Here is a 19,818-nt window from a genome sequence, read left to right as displayed (position 1 = left end):
CTTTCCCCCTCAGCACTGAATGCAGCCCGTGACAGATTTGTACAGTCTTGGCTACAGATACAATTTCTAAATAATGTTCCATGATCCCTGATAGTTAAACTAAATATGATAAATTATCCCATTGAGTCCCAAACTGCTTCTCTATTTTCTGTGCATTCTTCTTCCCAGTTCATCAGTTCATATAGTCATTTCTCATATGAACATTTTGTCCTTTTTTTCCTCAATTTACACAGGTTCATAACTACTAAATGTTGCCTGTTGCAAAGGGAATTGATATGTCAGGGATAAAGTTACAGCAGCTCTATCAGTAACTATCCTAAATATATTTTTCATTAAAATCATATATCAGAGCAAGTTGATGGATATTTTTACTGACCTTTCAGTTAGCAGAGAGACTCTTGTTCTATTGATGGAATCCAAATTAGACCACTGAATGCAGTTTCTGAAAGTTCATTTTGTTTGTTCTGTGTTGAAAGTAAAAGGTCTTTTTTTCTGATTCTGTTTAATATTAGAAACTTTTTTTTTTAACTTGTTAGGATTTCAGTCAGGTAGGCACTTTTAAAAATGCTATCCATAGTCCTTGCCATATTACATTGAGCAGCTCAACATGCCTCAGCATACAGAGCTGTAATATTACTAGTATCGTATTTGGTTAATAGAAGCACAGACTGGATGTTAGCAAAATACCTCTTTTCAGCAGCACTTTTTCTTTCCCAGCCTTCATGATCACAAAAAGTCCCAAATTCTAACCATTGAATGCTTAGACTGTTCCCACTAATTTAATTGTTAGTAGTTAATTTATAAGTCTTGTCTTTCTAAGAGGTCCGTTGTGGTAAGATACCTCAACCTCATTGTACATGGCATGAGTATTTTTGCTAGGCAAGCATATGATGTCTTTGTTTTGTACTTAATTATTGAAGTATTTTGAGGTAAATGTTTAAGAACAATGAAGGATTGTCTGGCTGGATTTTTATTCTTGTGTTTGTGAGCTAAATTTATATGCAGGTACCTCAGTCATGCTGATAAATTAGTATGACTGCTGTGGAAAGAGACTTTCAGCTTGATTAGGCTAAATTTAATTAGAAGCTTGATTTTTGTTTTTCTTATCCTTCTGAATGCCATGATTTTTATAGCACAGTAGTTAGTTATAGGCATCTGCATTAGAGAGGGCATATAATGTTTATCTCCCTGCATTCTGCAACTTTTATACAAATCTTAATCTTGCACAGGATTGTTTGGCTGAACTACTATTTTTATTCAGGTTCACTCTATTTGGTTAATTTAAACACACTAAACCAGACACTTTTCCTTTCTTAATAGTGAAGAGGAAAAAAAGTTCAAAATCAGAAGCCAAGGGCACTGTCACTAAAGTAACAGGGAAAAAAATAACGAAGATCATTGGCTTAGGAAAGAAAAAGCCATCCACAGATGAACAGACCTCATCAGCTGAAGAAGATGTTCCAACATGTGGTAAGTGGTTTTTCCCCTTGAGTCTTAAATTCACATTGCAACTAAAACTTTATAAAATCCTAGCCTAGAAATTCCTCTAAAATTGCTTTTACTGCTATAATTCTTCCCACAGAATCAGAAGGATTCAGTCAGACTGAAAGAGGAGTAGAGTAGTCTAGAGCTTATAATTTGAAAAGCGACTAGAAAAACTTGACTTTTAAAATAAAATGGTAGCACAGGCTCAGAAGGAATATCATTGCTCTTTGCAAAGGTGAGGGGGAAGAGAAGTGTGGACAAAAAGCAGAAAGAAACAAGAGCCGTTTTCAATTAAATGGATATAAAATGAATATAAGCTGGACTACGAAATAAATTTAGGCTAGGAATTAGAAGAAGGTGTTTGGGAAGGGATCAGGTCCTTTATGATGGATCGTGGTGAGGTTTTATGGGACCGCAATCAAGAGAGCAGTTGACTGGCCTCAGCCAAAGTGATTTGAGTTTAATTGTGGGTTCCTGAAGTGGTACATATTGGGCAAAGCTTGAATGAAGTAACAAATTTCTAGTAAGCTATTTTAACTCTTAAGGTTGATCACTCCATATGACAGTGGTAGTGCTTGACAGCACCAAGGAAGCATATAAAAAGGCACACTGAAAATGCTTATGTTTTATATGTTAGCTCTTAAATTTTGCTCACAACTTAGCTAATGTCCTCACAGCTCTGGTAAGTGCTGATGTCCTCACAGCTCTGGTATTTTCAAACAATGCAATGTATTTACATTCTCCTGTTTGCCTTCTGATGCATTAAGTAACACTTCTGTATGCGAATAAGGTTGAACCCACTCTTTGCCCAATCCCTTCCAAAAAAAATCTCCATAGAAAGCAAGCTGTGAAGCAGCTGCACCAGATTCTGAATTTGGATTTGCCTTTTCCCTTTTAATTGACTAGGAAAACTTTGGGAAACCCAGAAATCTGTGATTAGGCTGCAGCTGGCAGAACTCATTGCTGCATAAAGTGTGATAGATGCTTGCCCAATGTGAAAGAAGAATATCCATGGACCACCAGCGAGAACCACCACATCACAGGTGGCTCTCAAGCCACACTTTGGAAATCATTCACATAAGCAATCTTTGATTAAATAAGTGTGTGTATATATGTCTATATATCAGCTAAGTACAGATGTGATTTATGAACCAAAAGAACAGCTGGGAAAAGCTGTGTCCAGCCAGATGCATTGTCTGAAGCATCTGGCTTCCCTAAAAGCTCAAACTTCCGGGGCCTCATACTCCATTGATTATTTTGTATTATGTGAGACGTTAACTACAGCTGTACAATCCAATTCCTAGTATTTCTATCATTATTTCAGACATGGACATAAGTATAGCCATTACTGTTGCCTGCATTTGGCTCTACTAAACGCTACTTGCAGATTTTATAGGAAAAAATATGTGTCTAGGCTTTGGTCGTTGCAGGAAGTCTTCACAGAAGGAGTTTCTCACCACCAGAAATTTGGCTCAGTGCAGTGCCCTCTGGGAGGTTGCTCCATAGTTGAAGGCTTTTGCACTTTAGAAGTCTCTACCTCCCATGAACAAAAGGAAAAGCCCAGCAGGGCTGCAGGGGACACCCAGCTAGAGTGGAAATGGAAACCCACCTGCACTCGGAGTCATGGCAAAGCTCTTTCTTACAGCATCATTGGTCTTTGACCACCTGGGCTAATCTGAAGTGCTAATGCCCCAACTGGGAGCACACTCAAGGCATTTTGGTCAGGTCAGCTGTTGAAGTTTTAAGTAGGAGTATGTGGGAGGAAAAGCATGGGATCCTGCTTAGTTCAAGTGAAGTAGAAGGGTTTGGAAGAGCTTTTCTGAGAGGTGCACTGGGAGCAGAGGAGGGAAAAAAGTACTGTCTGAAAAAAAGGAGTCACTCTAAAACAAGCCAGCTGGCTTGCACATGAAGGGTTTTCCATTTCTTGGGATTATATTATAATGCACAGCTATACAGGGCTTTTTTACAGGAGGGGGGAGAGGAGCTGGAGAGTGTGATCATCACAAGGAGCCAAAATGAGAGGGCTGTGCACATCCTCCTTTTTTTATGACACCTTCCAATATATGCGCAATTCTGATCTGCTATATCCTGTTGGATCAAGCTTTGACATTGGAACCATAATTTTGGAAGGGAAACCCAGAAAAATTAATGATAAGTCAGAGTTTTAATGAAAACCAAAGAGATAGCTATCCAACAGGATTAAGTGAAAATCAGATCTGGGATAGAAGACAATTTTTTATATAAATTCTGGCCTGTGTGAGATATCGTTTGTTTCTGTCTTCATAGCCTGTTTGGAAGCAGCAACATGCTGAATTCATGTATTGTTTGTAATGTGGAAGCAAAAATCAAAGATTTTTTTTTTTTTCATTCCCAAACTACATAAGGCAGGGAAATGGGGCGTTGTCTTCATTTGAAGGTTTGAGTCTGGAATGATTGTTGCTGTGGGACAGAGACTGAAAAACACAAAACACTGCTCATTTAATGATATTATATGCCTAGACACTGTAGCCAATATAAAGCATGATAAGTTAAGCAGGTTTTTTTTAAAGGCTATTTGTTCATGAAATTTTGATTTGTTGTAAGGGTACTGGATGAGCCCTGGGAAAAAAAATAACCTTTGTTTAAATTTTTGTCTTAAAGTTTAGCTAAATTTCATACACATTTTGTTCTTGAATTTTTAGCCAACATTAATTTTATTTTTATTGCCATCAGTAGCAATCTTTTAAATTCTGCTTTAAAAGTATTGTAAACCAAACATGCATTCTTCTTTCTAAATTAAATTAGAACATATGACATAAAAGCTTAGTAGGTCTTTAAAACACTGATTTTGGATGTTAGAGAAGGTAACTCACCACCTAATTATATGATGAGAGCTGTGATTTTCACAGAACATTTTGGTCAGCCACAGTTATCAAAGCTATTACACATGAAGAAGGTGGGTCTGCTGTGTGAGCACATCGGCTCTGTACATCCCTTTTTATCACTGTCCCTCTTCTATTCTTACTAAAGTCTTGGGGATCAGTGTGCTCCTGCTCATCCAGCCACTGCAGTGTCTAACACAGAACAGCCATTTGCAGTTGAGCGGGATCACATCTTTATATGCTTTCTTCTAGGTTATTGGCACAGTGAAAGTTTTCATTAAAAGAAGTGGGGCAGGGTCATTTACTTGTCTTCCTAAAATCCATCTGGACTTTCTATTATAAGAGGAACAAGTTGTTTAAGTGCTAGCATTACATTGAAAAGTAAGTTCGGGTTTTTTTCTTTTCAAAAAAAATCAGGAGTAAATTATCTCACATTTCATTTTATTGCAGGATATCTAAACGTGCTCTCAAATAACCGTTGGCGTGAGCGCTGGTGCAGAGTGAAAGATAATAAACTCATTTTCCACAAGGACAGGACAGATCTGAAGACACACATTGTTTCTATCCCTCTCCGTGGCTGCGAAGTCATCCCAGGACTGGATTCGAAGCATCCCCTTACCTTCCGCCTGCTCCGAAATGGGCAGGAGGTCGCTGTGCTCGAGGTGCAGTGGTTGCTAATGGCTATGACTTGTAGGAACACCCGCAAGCTAAATTAGAGAAGCACTTTCATACAACCTGGCCATTCAAAAAAATCTTTGGAATAATATTGTTGCAGAGCTGGATAATAAATACTGGAAGGAGAAAAAAATAGTAAGAGTTGTAGGCAGAGAGAGAACAGAGATTTAATGCAGTTCAGAAATCTTCTCAGTAAGATGTTTTTCTTTACACTGACCTTCCCTTGACCTGCCACTAAAATATCCCTGCTCCTTCTCTATACACACTTTTACATCGGGGATATAATTACTTTGGGTAAATAACTTAGCAATAATTAAATAATGGATCGCTGTTGATGGGAATTCTAGAGCTCTTAACTTTTATTTCTCTGCTACTTAGGTGAACCACTTTTACTCACTCTGTATCCGTATTAAGGTAATTAAAATACAGTGTGCCAGCATCCTGGTGAGTCTCTTGACACACCACACGTGTACACGATGGCGTGCTTCTTGCACTGTGAAGGTCATACTTTCACCTGTGTTAGGTGGGTCAGGATTTTTTGGGGGCCATTATTCATGATATTTTGAAAGCTGAAATCAGAAGACACTTAAAGCCAAGTACGATGAGAATATAGAGGGAGGCAGCCTTTTGTTTTCAGTGTCAGGATGGACCATTTGACCACTTTGGATTTCCAGCTGCAGGTCACATTAGTCTCCTGTCCCTGCAACCAGGCCTGTTACATGAGAGCAATTCAGAGAAGTTGAAAAAATTAGAAAGCAGCTCAAGGAACTGTAAAAGGCAATTAAATATTTTAAAAGAATGAAAAATTTAGAAACTGCACAGTTTCCTTTTCCCCCCTCTTTTTCCATTTTTTATTTTGCTACTGTTTAACTTCGTAATTGGTAACTTGAAGCAAAATACGAAAAAACTGAAAATTATTTTAACGGTATGCACGTTTGTGCCATCAGGAAACCGAATGCCATCATCTAGACAAATGTGTTGGAATTTTTTAAAAAGCAACACTAAAACTTCTACTATTTCATTCCCCCTTCCCTCCCCCTGCTTTTCTACTTAGGACTAAGATTTTCTTCTTAGGAGTCATCCTAACTAAAATCCCCAGCCTAGCATAGGAAAATAATTCTTCTATAGTTTTTAATTTTCTGAAGTCTAAAATCAGCATGACTTGAATCTAAATCCACTAGCCTTAAATGATTATTCTTTCTTCTTTTTTGGAGATTGACCACTTTGTATTACATCATAACTGATGAGCACATAGCTTGCTTAAAGTGCGCTCCTTCTAGCAAAGCAGACTTAATAAGAAATCCTGGGGTTTTTAAGAGTTCAGCAGAGAGAACAGAGAGAAACCAGAGCCTCTCATACAATGTGGTAGGAATTTGTTAGCCAAGAAGAACGTGCCATTTTGAAATAATGCTCAGCTGAGTGGCAGTCTAAAGACCTGATGTATGCCCTTGCCCTCTCCTCGCAGGCATCCTCCTCTGAAGACATGGGCAGATGGATAGGAATTTTGCTGGCGGAAACGGGGTCTTCGACAGACCCCGGAGCTCTGCACTACGACTACATCGATGTGGAAATGACAGCAAGCGTCATCCAGGCTGCCAAACAGACATTCTGGTGAGAGGCGTTCAGCTACCCGGGTGTTTCCAGTTCTCTGAGAATTTATGTCCATATGTTAACTCCGGTGCCAAGACAGCTTATCAAAATCCACCTCCCCCTTTGCCAGATATTGAACTGCTGAAGTGTTTCAGCGTCGCAGCATGTTAGATATGTTTATGATTATCGTGTTGGCATCCTGCTAAGTACTGTAAAAGATGCAGACACCATCCAACTTTCCTCAAATCTTTACTCATTTTTTTCAGTAAGTCTCCTTATCAAATGCTATATTTTAATCTTTTATTTTGCCTGAAGACTTAGAACTATCCCTGGAAGAGGACAAATATGCTGAAATATAGTTCATGTTTATCTATTGGCTCTATTTGCTGTACATATAGTCAATATGAACAGCATATATTGGCCAATATATGCTGTATAATAAAATGTCTAGCACATTTAAGTCTTGGACAGTCATATTCTCAGTGTTTCCATCCCAAGTTCTTTGTGATTAATTAAAACCTTTATCAAGCTCACACCAGTCTAGTTAGTTAATTTCTGGGTTTTAATTTAGGAGGTGGAAATTGGGAAGGTGTCTAGGGCACAGCACAGAAACTCTGAATTGCAAACCAGCACAGTGGATTCCCCATAAATGATCCTGTGCTAAGAAAAGTAATGCATATATAGTGATTTACATGTTCAAATCAGTTTAGGCATTAAAACAGACTTTGGTGGGAAAAAGACGGTCATTTTTCCTTGGCTAGATGAGGTTGTTTAAAAACGGGAGTGGAAGAAGAGTTGGGACAGGCGTGATGCCCTCCTGCAGATGTTCCCTGTGGTTTCCCGGCATCAGAAAGCGGGTGGCCTGAGAAGGCAGCTGGCAAAGGCATCATCCCTCATCTTGCTGCAAAATGAGAGTCCCTACAAAAATTTGGAATTTGTGTGACTTTTAGCGCATCAGAGAATCACACCCCATCTGCCCATCATAACTTTAAACAGACCAAAAAAGCCAAAAATAAAAGGCAAAAGCTTCACCTGCCATTAGCAAGGTGTTAAGAGAGCTTTAACGAGGGAAAACACACAGCTTTCAGGATCTGGTTTGAATGACTTCTGATAGAAATTAAAGTGACTCAGTGTTACCACAAGCCGAGTTTTGTGAAAACCAGATAATTTTCATAGAATCAAAATGCACTTAGCTTACAGTCTGATGTTAATATTTGTTTTGAAGTTAATAGGGCTCCAAAAGTTTATCCTGTGTTGACATGTATTTTTGCTTCAGTCAGCATCTAGGCAAGAACCACATTTAAGAAAGAAATAGAATGGAAACCTTTTCCCCCTGAATACTGTGTGGCTTTCCTTTTCTGAACAAATATGATATTAATTGGAGCCAAGTGAAAAAACATATGCAACTAGACCACATGTTAGAAAGGAATGTCAAACAACTTACAAAATAGCAGAATTCCCCTATTAAGAATTAGTTAAAATTCATTGGGTGTCTTTAAAAGACTGTAAGAGCTTGTTGATAAGCAACTAGAGTAGCTGTCTGCTGATTTTCAACTACTCCTAGAAAATGAGGAGAAATTACAATGATACTTAAGCGTTAATAAAATACTATTGTTGCCCTTTACAGAAGAATATCAGTATTCCACATTGACTGCAGTTATCATTAAAGCTTTGATTATCACACAGTCACTTCAGGTTTATTGGTTATTCATTTCCTGAGACTGATGCTTTGCAAAACGATCATCTCTTCATTAATAGTCCCATCAATTTTCTTCATCTAAATCATTAGGTATCTAGGAAAGGCTGAAGAAAATATGCTTCCAAGCAGGTTTTCTCCATTTCCTTTCCCATCTAGCGGTTTCAGAATACAATTAACTTACATGGTTGCATCTGTAAACAGGATTAATGAAGCTTAGTGAAATAATGCTTATGAAGTGTTTGCAGATAGATACTTACATAAATCTTAGCTTCATTTGGAGGTGGGAATAGTTACTACAGGTGCATCAGTAGTGATTAATGAATATCCCAGTTTTCAGACATGTTTATTATGCACCACTCTCATTGAAGCTATTTAAATAGAAAGAAATACAATAATGACTCCAAATGCAGTCCTTCAGACTAACCAGAAACACTTGAGTAATGGTCTCCATTAAGAGGAACAGTAAACAAATGAAGCCCTTTTTAATAATGTCTAATAAAGTAGGAGATATGATAAAGTTAAAAACATTTTTATCACGGAATTTATCTTGGGCTTTTTGTTGTTTGTTTGTTTGTTTGAAGTAAGAAAAGCTTCCGTCTAATGATTATTCCACCCCCTCACTGCCCTGAAAGGTTCACACCGAACTGAGCAGGTTCATCCCTCCTGCCCGGGTCTCCCGTGGCTCAGGTGAGCCACAGTTGGATGAGGGCTATCTGTCTCTGAATGAGAAATTCAGTGGTCTCCGTGTTATTCCAAAGCCAAAAGAAAGCAACTGTTGAAACCACAGCATTCCTGAGCTCTGGCCAGCGCTAACAGAAGACCCTCTCTGCTTTAGTAGGGCTTTATCATACTTTATGAATGTCAGCACAGAATCTGAATAGTTCCATTGTTTGGGATGGAAAGCTTTGTTTTCCCATTCATGTACACCTGAAGCTATAGGAATTATTTGGGATCTCACTCTATACCTCATTCAATTTCAGTGGACCTCCTTGGGGTCATTATCGCTGTTGGGCACAATTCTGCTGTTTTCTACATTGTTAGGTCTTTGCTAGCCCATTGTAGTCCAGGACATTTTGCACGTGTTCTGCAGAGTTCCAGTATAACAAGCTACAATGTTGATTTGGAGGGGGAGTGGGGGTGTAAATAAAAAAAAAAAAAAAAAATCCCTTTTGAAGTTTCCAGAGGACTCAGGTCCACCGTGTGAAACAGAGTGGGAATTAATATATAGAGTATTTCCATGCACAATTACCCAGATAGAGTCGGAAAGCATAGTGCCATTGTGCACACTCTACCCAGCCAAAAGTTCTGATATGGAAAAGAAAAACTCCCAGATTTTAAGGACGTAATTACTGAGAAAATTTTGATAGCTATGTTAACTTAGATTTCATTGAAGTTCCACTTTTTTCCAAATTTTTGCTGCATTTGATTCTTGTTTCTCCCAGTTCCTAAGTTCGTGTCCCTCTGAGCATGCATGCACCCAGAAACACCTGCTTCTCCCCGATGCAGACAACAGGAACTTTTATGGGACACTGGGAAGCTGATTTATAACATAGATCAGCAGGTTCCCGTGTAAACATGACACTGAGCAGTTACAGCTGCTGCCCTCCTGGCTTTCACACAGTCATATCCCCACTGTAAGAAGGGAGTACAGGAACATATGTTGTCATACTGGCTGCTAGCAACATGTGAGTAGGAAAAAGGGAAAGAAGGAAAACTGTCCTTAGCTTTCCTGCAGAAAGTGAGAAGATATGTGCTTCCAGGCTGCATAATCAGATACAGGGAACATAACACCGAATCATCATTTAAACTTAGGTTCAAGAGCTGTTTTTTATTATTTTCATTTTGCTTTATTCAGTTTTATGAACAGGCGAGTTATATCTACAAATCCGTATCGAGGAAGCACTGCCAATGGCTACGCCTGTCCGAGTGGAATGGCACTTCATTACGATGATGTTCCCTGCATAAATGGATCGGTAAGAATTGAATTTGCACATAACAAATGGCTTGCATGTGTTGAATGCATGGACATCTGAAAATTATATTATCTAAAAAGCCCAACTGGGCAGTTTCCAAATGAACTCCTATTTTTTTGATTGGAGGCTGCAAACTTCTCTCACACCTACAGAGTATGAGGGGTGTGAGACATACTGTTTACATTAACCTGCACGTGAGCCAACGTGCATTGAGAAAGCAGTTGCCTGTTGATGATTTGTTGCCAAGTCCTTGAACATAATACTCACTTGAGGGGGTATTTTTTAGATCACACTGGACCTGGCAAAAGTAAGGACTCGGTTACACCAGGCACTTTTTGGTGTCTGTTGAAAAAAAAAAAAGACAAAAACCAAACACTCAGTCGCTAGGGCTGCATTCCTTGTGATGACAGGTACTGCTTATCCCAAAGGAGAATCACAGTGGTCACTTCCATCGTTGTAATTTGCAGAGCTGATCGTAGGCAGATGTGTAATAGGGTTTAACACACAGTGGATGTTAAACCATAGCAATATGCGGTCCTAAGGAAGATTTACAGGGGAGCTACAGCCTTTGTCAGCTTTTAATTTGGGCTGCTTCATAAAGGCCCCTACTAAGGATGAACTCAAGAGAAATTCAGAGTTTCAAAGTGTTAAATGCCCATCATGTCTTAGTAATGTCAGAAAGATGGTAGAAAACCCCTCTTGGGAATAACACATGACCACGTGTGTCACGAGTAGTCTGTATGTGTAATTCTTGGGTGTGCTCAAGCCTTTGTATGAGTAGTGTACTGCCACAGCCAGGATGGATTAAGGACAGATATTTGGCAACGAGGTTGGTTTCTTTTAAGACTAATTGAATGAATCACTGAAGTATCGTTGTTGAGCTTTAAATTTTTCTGAAAAGAAAAAAAAAAAGAAAAATTAAGGAATGTCCTGTAGCTACTTTAGCTGGTTAGCTCAGAACAATAATTATCCAGCAAATAGAATGTAATACTAGCATACCAGCAGCTGGTGTTCACTGGAAAGACATACAGCCTGAAGAAAGAAAAAAAAAAAGAAAAGAAAAAATAGAATAAAACCCTCTTGGCTTCTGCTAACTGTTAGGCCATATTACTTTATAACAACTCATGTACCAGATGTAATCCCACAGATTCGCCCGTGTAGCCTGTGAGTATCCCCCTCTTAACACAGTCTGCTTGTGCCCCCTCAGTGCTAGAGCTAACAGCTGAAGGTGCAGTCTGTGAAACAGTAAGGGTGATAGGCTAGTATGGAAAATGCAAAGGACTGAGACTATGAGTCACGTAATGCAATGCTGCTTTTCCACGCTGTGTCCTCTCCACCTTTCTAAATAGTTTGATTCAAGCATAAGCAATAAGCATATGCTTGCTGAACACCGGGGGCTTGCTCTTGTCAACAGAATTACTAATGTTTTAATTTCACTTAGAAGGTTCTGCATGGTATATCGTTTACTAACTGCCGAAGTGTATGTGTTGCAGTGGGAACCAGAAGATGGCTTTCCTTCTTCTCGTAGCAGGAACATTGGAGAAGAAATGCTTTATGATAACGCAGGCCTGTACGATAACTTGCCGTCTCCAAAAATCTTTGCGCGCTATCCGCCAGCTGACAGAAAACCCAATAGGCTATCTACTGACAAACTCTCCTCTAACCATTACAAATACCCTGTCTCATCCAATCTGTCTTCTGCTCAGTCTGTCACTAATACCTCTGCTGTGGGGAGGGGATCTGGCTCACAGGTACTGTACTATTTAATACTTAACAAAGCTTTTTATTTTTTGTCTGTTCTGTTTATCTGCTTGTTATCTTAAGGGCCTTGGTCTATTTCAGTCCCTTAGTGTTAGCACTGAAGAGCTGGGAGTTTAGTCAGGAGCCCACTGCAAATGATACAGTTGTAAAGTTCTAAGTTTTTACAGTTGTAAATTCTAAGTTGTGAATTCTGATTTGGAATTATAGGCACCTGCGAAAGGCTTTCCCCACGAGTTCTTGATGATTTACAGATTGTGGATAATAACAAAAAAATAGATGTGACCTTCCAAACTTAACCTGAATGCATATCTAGCCACCTTCTGCCTCCTTAGGGAGTGATGTCTTCAAAAAAGGAAAAGTGAAACATGACCTGGCTGTGACAGCAGATTTGCCTCTCTAGAATTTTACTAATCTGTATGTTGCATATACTGTGGTTATGTATATTGTCAATATATACGTATATATAATAACATATTATATGTATAGTAAATGATATTGTATATAGTGTATATATACCATATTTAAATTACTTTCTGTTATATTCTTCCCCTGAAAAAAAACCGAAGCCTATATCTATGCTGCTTTCTGAGGGTGGCCTCAGGCTTCTGGACCTCAGCTGCAATGCGAAGCTAGAGAGCAGAGGAGTCCTGTGTGCTCAGCCTCGGCAGCAGACAGGCAGACCCCAGCAGGGGGGCAGAGCAAGCCTTGCTCACCACCACGCCAGGGGCCTTCTCTAGAGCCCGTTGCCAGTCTCCGAAAGCTGGTGATTGTCATAAGCCTGTGAATGTATCACAAAGATGGGTGGTTTTCAATCTAAGCTGAAATGGAACAGTTAGATAAGCGTTTCCATTGTATAAGATACCTGTCATACTGCGTGTTAATTCACTTAACTCCTACAAAAACTTCATATTGGAATACTAGAATTCAGTGAAGTTGCAGAAGCAGAGGTGGACCCAAGCAATAAATTGCCCTGATCACTGGCTGCAGCAGCAGGCTTCTCATTGCACTTGCAGTTCAGGCCTCAAAAGCTTTTGGAAGCAGGTGACCAGAGCATGGCACACATATGCCCTGCGCTCAGCTAAGGAATCCCCCATGGGAACACTACAATTAGCCAGGACAGTGTTGCTCTGCCCAGGGTCCAGTTCATTGCAGGGGAGTCCTCTGCATGGAAACCAATTTCATTGGACATGAAATGTGCTGTTTCTGGTAATCTTGTGAGCTTGCCTATGCATTATGAGAGGCTGCCCTTTTTAAGTAAGAAATTGCCTGGACGCTATGAGAGGTTGCCTTTTTCAGGTAAGAAAAACTTTTAATTAGTAGCTGGAGGTTGTATAAGAGGAAACTGATATGTTAACTCCCAACATTTAAAAATGTGTAATAACTATATTGTTTTGAAAAACAAAAGAAATCCATGCACCCCAAGGATGGCAAGGTCATACAGTAAATAAGAAACAGTGTTGAATTTTTGTATGGCAAACCCTGTTGGGTTTTTCTGTGTGAAATTAGCTCTGAGAAACCTGTGTTTCAAGAACCTTTACTGTATAAAATTATTCAAAGGTGCAATTTTTCTGCCTCGCAGTGACTTTCATAATATAAGAAATGCCAGAGTTTTAAATAAATTTGAGACCGTGATGCCACCAAAGGTGGGGAGTCCATCCCCTTGTTATCCTGCAGTGCTGCTGTGGCTCCTGCTGAGCAGGCAGGTCTCGGAGATGACAGCTCTGAAGGAAGCACTGTCTCCAGCTCAATCAATCAATGTGCTCTATTAAGACTCTCCGAGCAGGCAGCTTTTTGTCAAACTTTGCCCTTGATGAAAGGGTGACTGTAATGCCAGTGGCACAGGAATAGCTGGAGCCCATTTGTACTTTTGTTTTCAAACAGCTTAAAGGCAAGAAGCCTCCTGTGACTGCTAACGGGATCACTGGAAAAGGGAGAACTTTAAATAGCCAGCCGAAGAAAACTGAATCGGTGTCATGTGTGAAGCGCACTGCATCCAGTAAGTATCTCTCCTCACTGCTGCTTCACTTATGAGTGGAGTCATGAGGATACCCAAAATAGCTGTCTTCTTAGAAAACAACATAAAGAACCACTGTGGCTGAGAGCCTGAGCGAGAGATGCCCAACAAGACTTTGAATAGGTGATATTGTGTGCATTGGTGACTCACTAGTACCCCAACCATTCCACGAGATAAAAGGTTGTCATATGGAGAACAATAATTATGAAATGTGGACCCCTGGCTGCAAAGTCATGAGGGCAACAGGAAAAAAAAAGGGTAACAATTCTTCATTTGTGGCAGAGAGCAATTCTGTATTCTTGTTGGAGAAGTAGGATGAGGAGCTGGGAAAGATGTGAGATTATGTTCCTCAAAACTGGAATTATTCTTATCAGTAATGAAAACGTAAAAGTATAACAAAATGATGAAAACAACCACAGAGCTCAAAAACTTCCTCAGAGAGATGGGATTCCAACTGGCAAGTGGCAAGTTCAGAAACAGGGTTCTGGGCAGGTGGGCTGCCCCTAGGAAATCCCCAACAGGGATTGCTTTGCTTAAAGAAGAAAAGACAAAAAAAGAGCAATAATCTTATTTTTTAAATATGGATTCAAAACCACGGCTTCTTCTAGAGAAGTAATGAATGTGGTTTGTTTGATCCCATGAGAAATTGTTAAGAAGTCATGGATTTAATGGCAATAAGAGAAATTTGGGATAGACTTTAGGAAAAAAGTATGTCTCTTTCCAACTAGGAGGTCAATATGTGCTGGAATAGGTAGTTGTGGGAGTAAAAGCAACTTGGTTACTAAAGACCGACTATAACAGGTCTGACAACTGTCAGGAATGGTTTAGTGAAGTTGACTTTGCCTTCAGATATGCAGACAGAGCGATGTGTTTGTTAGCTGACCTGTTCTCTTTGAGTCTTCAACTGGAGCAGAGGTATAGAAGGGGCTGTGTTATAAATTAGAAGAGAGCTGCACGTGAGCCATAAAATGAAAGCATTTATATGGGAAATTTAAAAAAAAAAAAAAAAAAAAAGAGAAAGGAAAAGAAAGCTCTCAAGTATCAAAACAGTGAGAACATCATTGTGTTCTCTTATGTCAGGTGAGAAAAGACGTGTGTTTTAAGTAAGTACTTGAAGTAGGAATGAAAGCTAGGCAAAAAGCGCAAATGAGTAGTTTTTCCTGTGACCCCTTCCAATTAAAAATCGAAAGTTCAGAGATAAAGAGGAGCCTCCTTTCACTCCTCTGAATTGCATAGAAAGGCAAGGCCATGTTTCAAAAGTGTACTATAAGGTAACTGGTATTTCTTACCTTGCCCATATAAATGTAGAGAACAAACTGTCTATCCCATATCATTTCTGTAGCTGTGCTGCGGAACTCAGTGGGAATCATGGACCTTGAGAAAAAGTCGGTGGAAGAGGGATGGTAGACCAGTTGCTGAAACTGTGACATTCTTCATGCAATGTTCAAGCAGGGAATAGTTTTCAGTTTTACTGTTGATATAACCAAGTCACTGAGGCAATGAGCTGCCTAAACAGCTGAGGAAGTACATATACACAAACATACATATATGCTATAGAGGCCTGTTTTATCCAAAGTTAAGTTGAGAAAATTTCTTTGGTGTGTGTATCTGTAATTTTTACATGTCCATTTTAAACTGTAATCAAAGTTTGAATGGGAATCGGCAGGGACCGACAGGATCAGATAACTAACTACAATCCAATATATACAGATGCAGAGCAATACAAATATGGCAAGAATCGTGTGGAGGCAGATGCAAAGAGGTTACAAAGCAAAGAAGAGGAGCTGCTAAAAAGGAAAGAAGCACTCCGGAATAGGCTGGCCCAGCTCCGAAAAGAAAGAAAAGATCTACGTGCTGCCATTGAAGTCAATGCTGGTATGAGGTGCTTTTTTTGTGCTGAATTCTGCCCTGGGTGGGCTGAGTTATCCAAATAGATTTGTATTCTGTGCTGAAGACCTGCCCACTACATGAGGTTTGGTTTTGATGTTAAACTATACTCTGTAATGTCTATATTAGTTTTTTATATATGTGTGTGTGTATTGCGTGTGCGTATATAATGTGTGTGCGCACGCATCTGTGCGTGCGTGTATGTGTATGTATAGGTATATATGTGTGTGTCTATATAGACACTTATGACATTACATGGATGAGGACTTAAGCAGAATATGGGAATAATTTTATTGTGACTGGCTAATTATATTTTCATGACATGGAAAAATTACAAAACACATACTGACATGAAAGTAGGCTAGAAACCTAGGGAAGGTGCCTGAAAGAAAGCATTTTATTTCTTTCACTAAGTTTTTTACATGAAAAAATGCTTTTTGCAAAGCACATAATTTTTTTGTGAAGTCACATTTTTAGACACCTTATTTGTTACTTTTTTAAAAAGCAAATAATTTCTGTAAATATCAATTTAAGCCTCTTGTTGAAATAACAACATCTCTGTGTATGACAGGCAGGAAGACCCAAGTGATTCTTGAAGACAAGTTAAAGAAGTTGGAAGAGGAGTGTAAGCAGAAGGAGGCTGAGCGTGTAAACCTGGAGTTAGAACTGACCGAGGTGAAGGAGAGCCTTAAGAAAGCCTTGGCTGGTGGCATCACACTGGGCTTGGCTATTGAGCCCAAGTCAGGAACGTCAAGCCCACAGGTATGCAAAGCCATTAAACATGCAAATCCTGGTACTATGGGCTGGGAGTGCTCTGCCTTCTCAGCTCCAGTAAAATGAGTGGGAACTGAGAGTTTTCAAAATGTGTATTAAGCCCAGGAAATAAGAGCAGAACTAAATGCCTTTCTGCACTATTTGCATTTTTCATCTGTATCTGGTGTACTTTATACAGCAGTGGGGCGCAGGTAGACATGGAAATCACAGGCAGTATGTGTTAGGATAATGTGCAAAAGCCGACACCTCATTGTCCTCAATAAGTGTAAAAGTGCATAACCTGTGACGTTGCTTCATCCCAGGAAGATTTACATGCACCAAAATCATCATGAAGTGACTGAGACCTACTTGTGTCGGTCCCCTAAGAGTAACTGTCATCCTTTGCAAAGGCTGCATCTCACACATTCGCAGTGGAGCGTGGTAATCCTGGTTTATGCTAATGGATCTGTGTCAGAAGCAGCCAACAGAAGGATCAGAGGGATGCATCAATTCTGCCAGATGACCCAATGTTGTTTAATCACAGAGAATTAACTTTAATTTTTATCACAGAACAAATGTTTTGTTTTCTTTCATTCTAACCCCTTTTTCATTTATCCATCATTATAATGAATATGGCTTCTTTAAAAAAAATTCTGCAGTTCTAAGTCTAGATAGAAATATTGCTCGGGACTATTTGAAGGAAACTCAGTATAGGGTTTTCATTCTTTATTAGTCTCCAATTTTCAAGCACCGAACTTTGGAAAACTCTCCAATCTCCAGTTGTGATACCAGTGATACTGAATGCTCAATACCTGTGAACAGCGCAGCAGCTCTGAAGCGACCTCCCTCGTCAAATAATTCTCCATGTCGAGGCCATGTTCTTCGTAAAGCAAAGGTGAGAAGACTTATGTCCAGTTTTCTCTGTCTGTCCTTTTTTCTTACTTTTAAAAAAATCTTACTTGCTTGTGGCGGGACAGAGACAAAGGAGGAGAGAGGGAGAAGTTGGTTCCTGCTGCTTCTGTGGGGGAAATTTAGCTTTAAGAAGAGACTGTGCCATATCTAAATTATTTGTATTACTACATAAATACTGCTGATGTTGGCGAACCTTTTGCAGAAGAATTGGTAAGTAGTTTGGGAGATTTGAGTCTACTCTCTCATTTCCTGTTTTTCTCTGTTCCTTTATAGATTTAATTTGTAAGGTAAGAAGTGATCTGTGATGTACATAGTCTATCTAAAATTCATAAAGTTACGCTAATCTGTATAGCAGAGAAGTGGTTAAAAGAGCAGTTATAGTAAGTGTTCTGAAACGATACAAGATCAGGTCTAATCTTTGCCAGCTGGTGCAAGAAAAGAATAGTTCTACATTATGATAACCAACAACGTGTTGTGCAAGTATCTACAAGTACATTTAAAGTAGAAATTGAATTAATTTAATTTAGTCTCACAAGTACCAGGCTAAAGTTTGAGGTCCTCTTCTACTGTTAGAGTTTTCTAATTTTTGTGCTTTAGTTTAAATAATGAGATTTTTATGACCATTTTTTTCGTCTAAATTTTCTAGCAACATAAGCATGTGGGCGACACATAACCAAGGGTGACAGTAATAGCATTGGCCCAAGCTTTTGTTGATTAAGTAGTTCACTGCTAATTGTAATTATAAACAATAATAATAATAGATGTTTGTCTTTCATGCAGTCCAGTTCTTTTTTCAAAACAGCGACGTATTCTGTATAGGGATTTTTTGTTAGTAACTTTTGTTATGTTGTCTTCATTGATTATATACATATACAGTGACTGAGCATGAGGCTGACATCTAAATGTAGTAGATACTGAAAACTCATCATCTCAACAAATGTTTTAGTTTTCTGGGACATCCTAATCTCTCTGTTTCCTCCCCCCACGCCCCTTTAACCTCTCTACATTGCCCAGGCCATGAATTACTTCTCCCGCTGTACCTTATGTGAGAGCTTCCTCACCCTTCTTCTACCATTTCCTCCATCCTTTCCGTGGACATCAGCTGCCTTTCCTTCCAGTTAGCCCGATTCATTTAGGTTCAACTGAGAATAGTTACATTCAGTGTAATAGGTTTCACTTTTTGCTGCTTGTGTGTCAAAGCTGAAGAAGGATTCATGTGCTCTAAAGCTTATCTGTGTATTCCAATTATACCCTAATTTGTCTCGTAAAGATACCATCTCTAGCTATACACTTCATCTCAGATTTGCATGTTAGCACGACGTTACTCAGGGAATGCAGTCTAGCAGAGCACAGTCCTTACGAAAGGGAGCGTGGATTTGTGCGGTACACTGGACAGGCACATTAAAGCCAGCCATTTGATCTTTACAGCTGGAGAAACCTGGGCACTATAAAAATCTAAACATTTTTGTTGTAAAGAATACCTTCCAGCTGTAGTACATTATTTATGCTTAGCATATACCATGCAGGAAAAACCCTGCTGTGTTGCTCGATATCGCTGTACTTCGGATGGCACGAGAGGTTGGTGCGTCATTAGAGGAATCTTGGATGTGAGATTAGGCTAAAAAGAAAGGATATGGAGCTGCTAAGTATATTCCCCATCCTGGGAAAAGCAACTCAAAGTATCCAATTCAGCTTTAACAGCTTTTTCCTAAAACCTCATGCACTAAATGTCGAGGGTGAAGTTTTGCTCGGTATTATTAGATGTTAGTATTATTATAATACATTATTATATTATATTAGTATTATTAGATATGCAGTTAGGTAGTGCAACCCAAGCTGGACTCGGCCCATTCGCAAGGCGCTGCAGCCGAAGTCTGCCATCAGGTGTGCGTCTGCAGCACACCCCGCTTTCGGGGGACGTTAACTGTACATGTGCGAGGGTGGAATTTGGCTCTCATTCTTTTGGCCTTTTGCAGTTATGCGTGAGCCCAGGCCTTATAGATGTGGCTAAAGAAAGGGCGTCACACGTGAGTATCCCATAGCGGAACTTACTTGGCTTCTCCACGCATGGATGTCAGTGCAATATGTGGGAGTGAAATAGGTTTCACGTCTGTGCTAGTGCTTGCATCTTCAGCAACTGGCAAACCTCCCAGCGTTATGAGGGAGTTGTATAAGCCTTCAAAATGTCGGATTATTTTTTTTCCCCGC

At 39.5% G+C, this 19,818-nt stretch overlaps 1 protein-coding gene across 2 annotated transcripts in view; it reads left to right on the top strand.

The window, feature by feature from the left end:
* Positions 1-19,818, top strand: part of AFAP1 (actin filament associated protein 1) — a gene marked incomplete at its 3' end in the record, with an annotated part of 61,485 nt that overhangs the window by 39,149 nt on the left and 2,518 nt on the right. The window contains exons 8-16 of one of the 2 annotated variants that reach the window (XM_081999292.1): positions 1,321-1,470; positions 4,797-5,008; positions 6,487-6,632; positions 10,166-10,283; positions 11,777-12,034; positions 13,926-14,040; positions 15,769-15,933; positions 16,517-16,707; positions 17,432-17,593. In XM_081999292.1, the coding sequence (XP_081855418.1) occupies positions 1,321-1,470; positions 4,797-5,008; positions 6,487-6,632; positions 10,166-10,283; positions 11,777-12,034; positions 13,926-14,040; positions 15,769-15,933; positions 16,517-16,707; positions 17,432-17,593 (1,517 nt within the window). The remainder of the gene's footprint in view (positions 1-1,320; positions 1,471-4,796; positions 5,009-6,486; positions 6,633-10,165; positions 10,284-11,776; positions 12,035-13,925; positions 14,041-15,768; positions 15,934-16,516; positions 16,708-17,431; positions 17,594-19,818) is intronic. The other variant, XM_081999293.1, reaches the window with a different exon arrangement.

The sequence above is a fragment of the Phaethon aethereus genome (genome assembly GCF_964289735.1).
Source record: "Phaethon aethereus genome assembly, chromosome: 4".
Classification (NCBI taxonomy): Eukaryota; Metazoa; Chordata; class Aves; order Phaethontiformes; family Phaethontidae; genus Phaethon; species Phaethon aethereus.
Note: the sequence above shows the minus strand (reverse complement) of the source record. Positions and strands in the feature narration are given on the sequence as shown.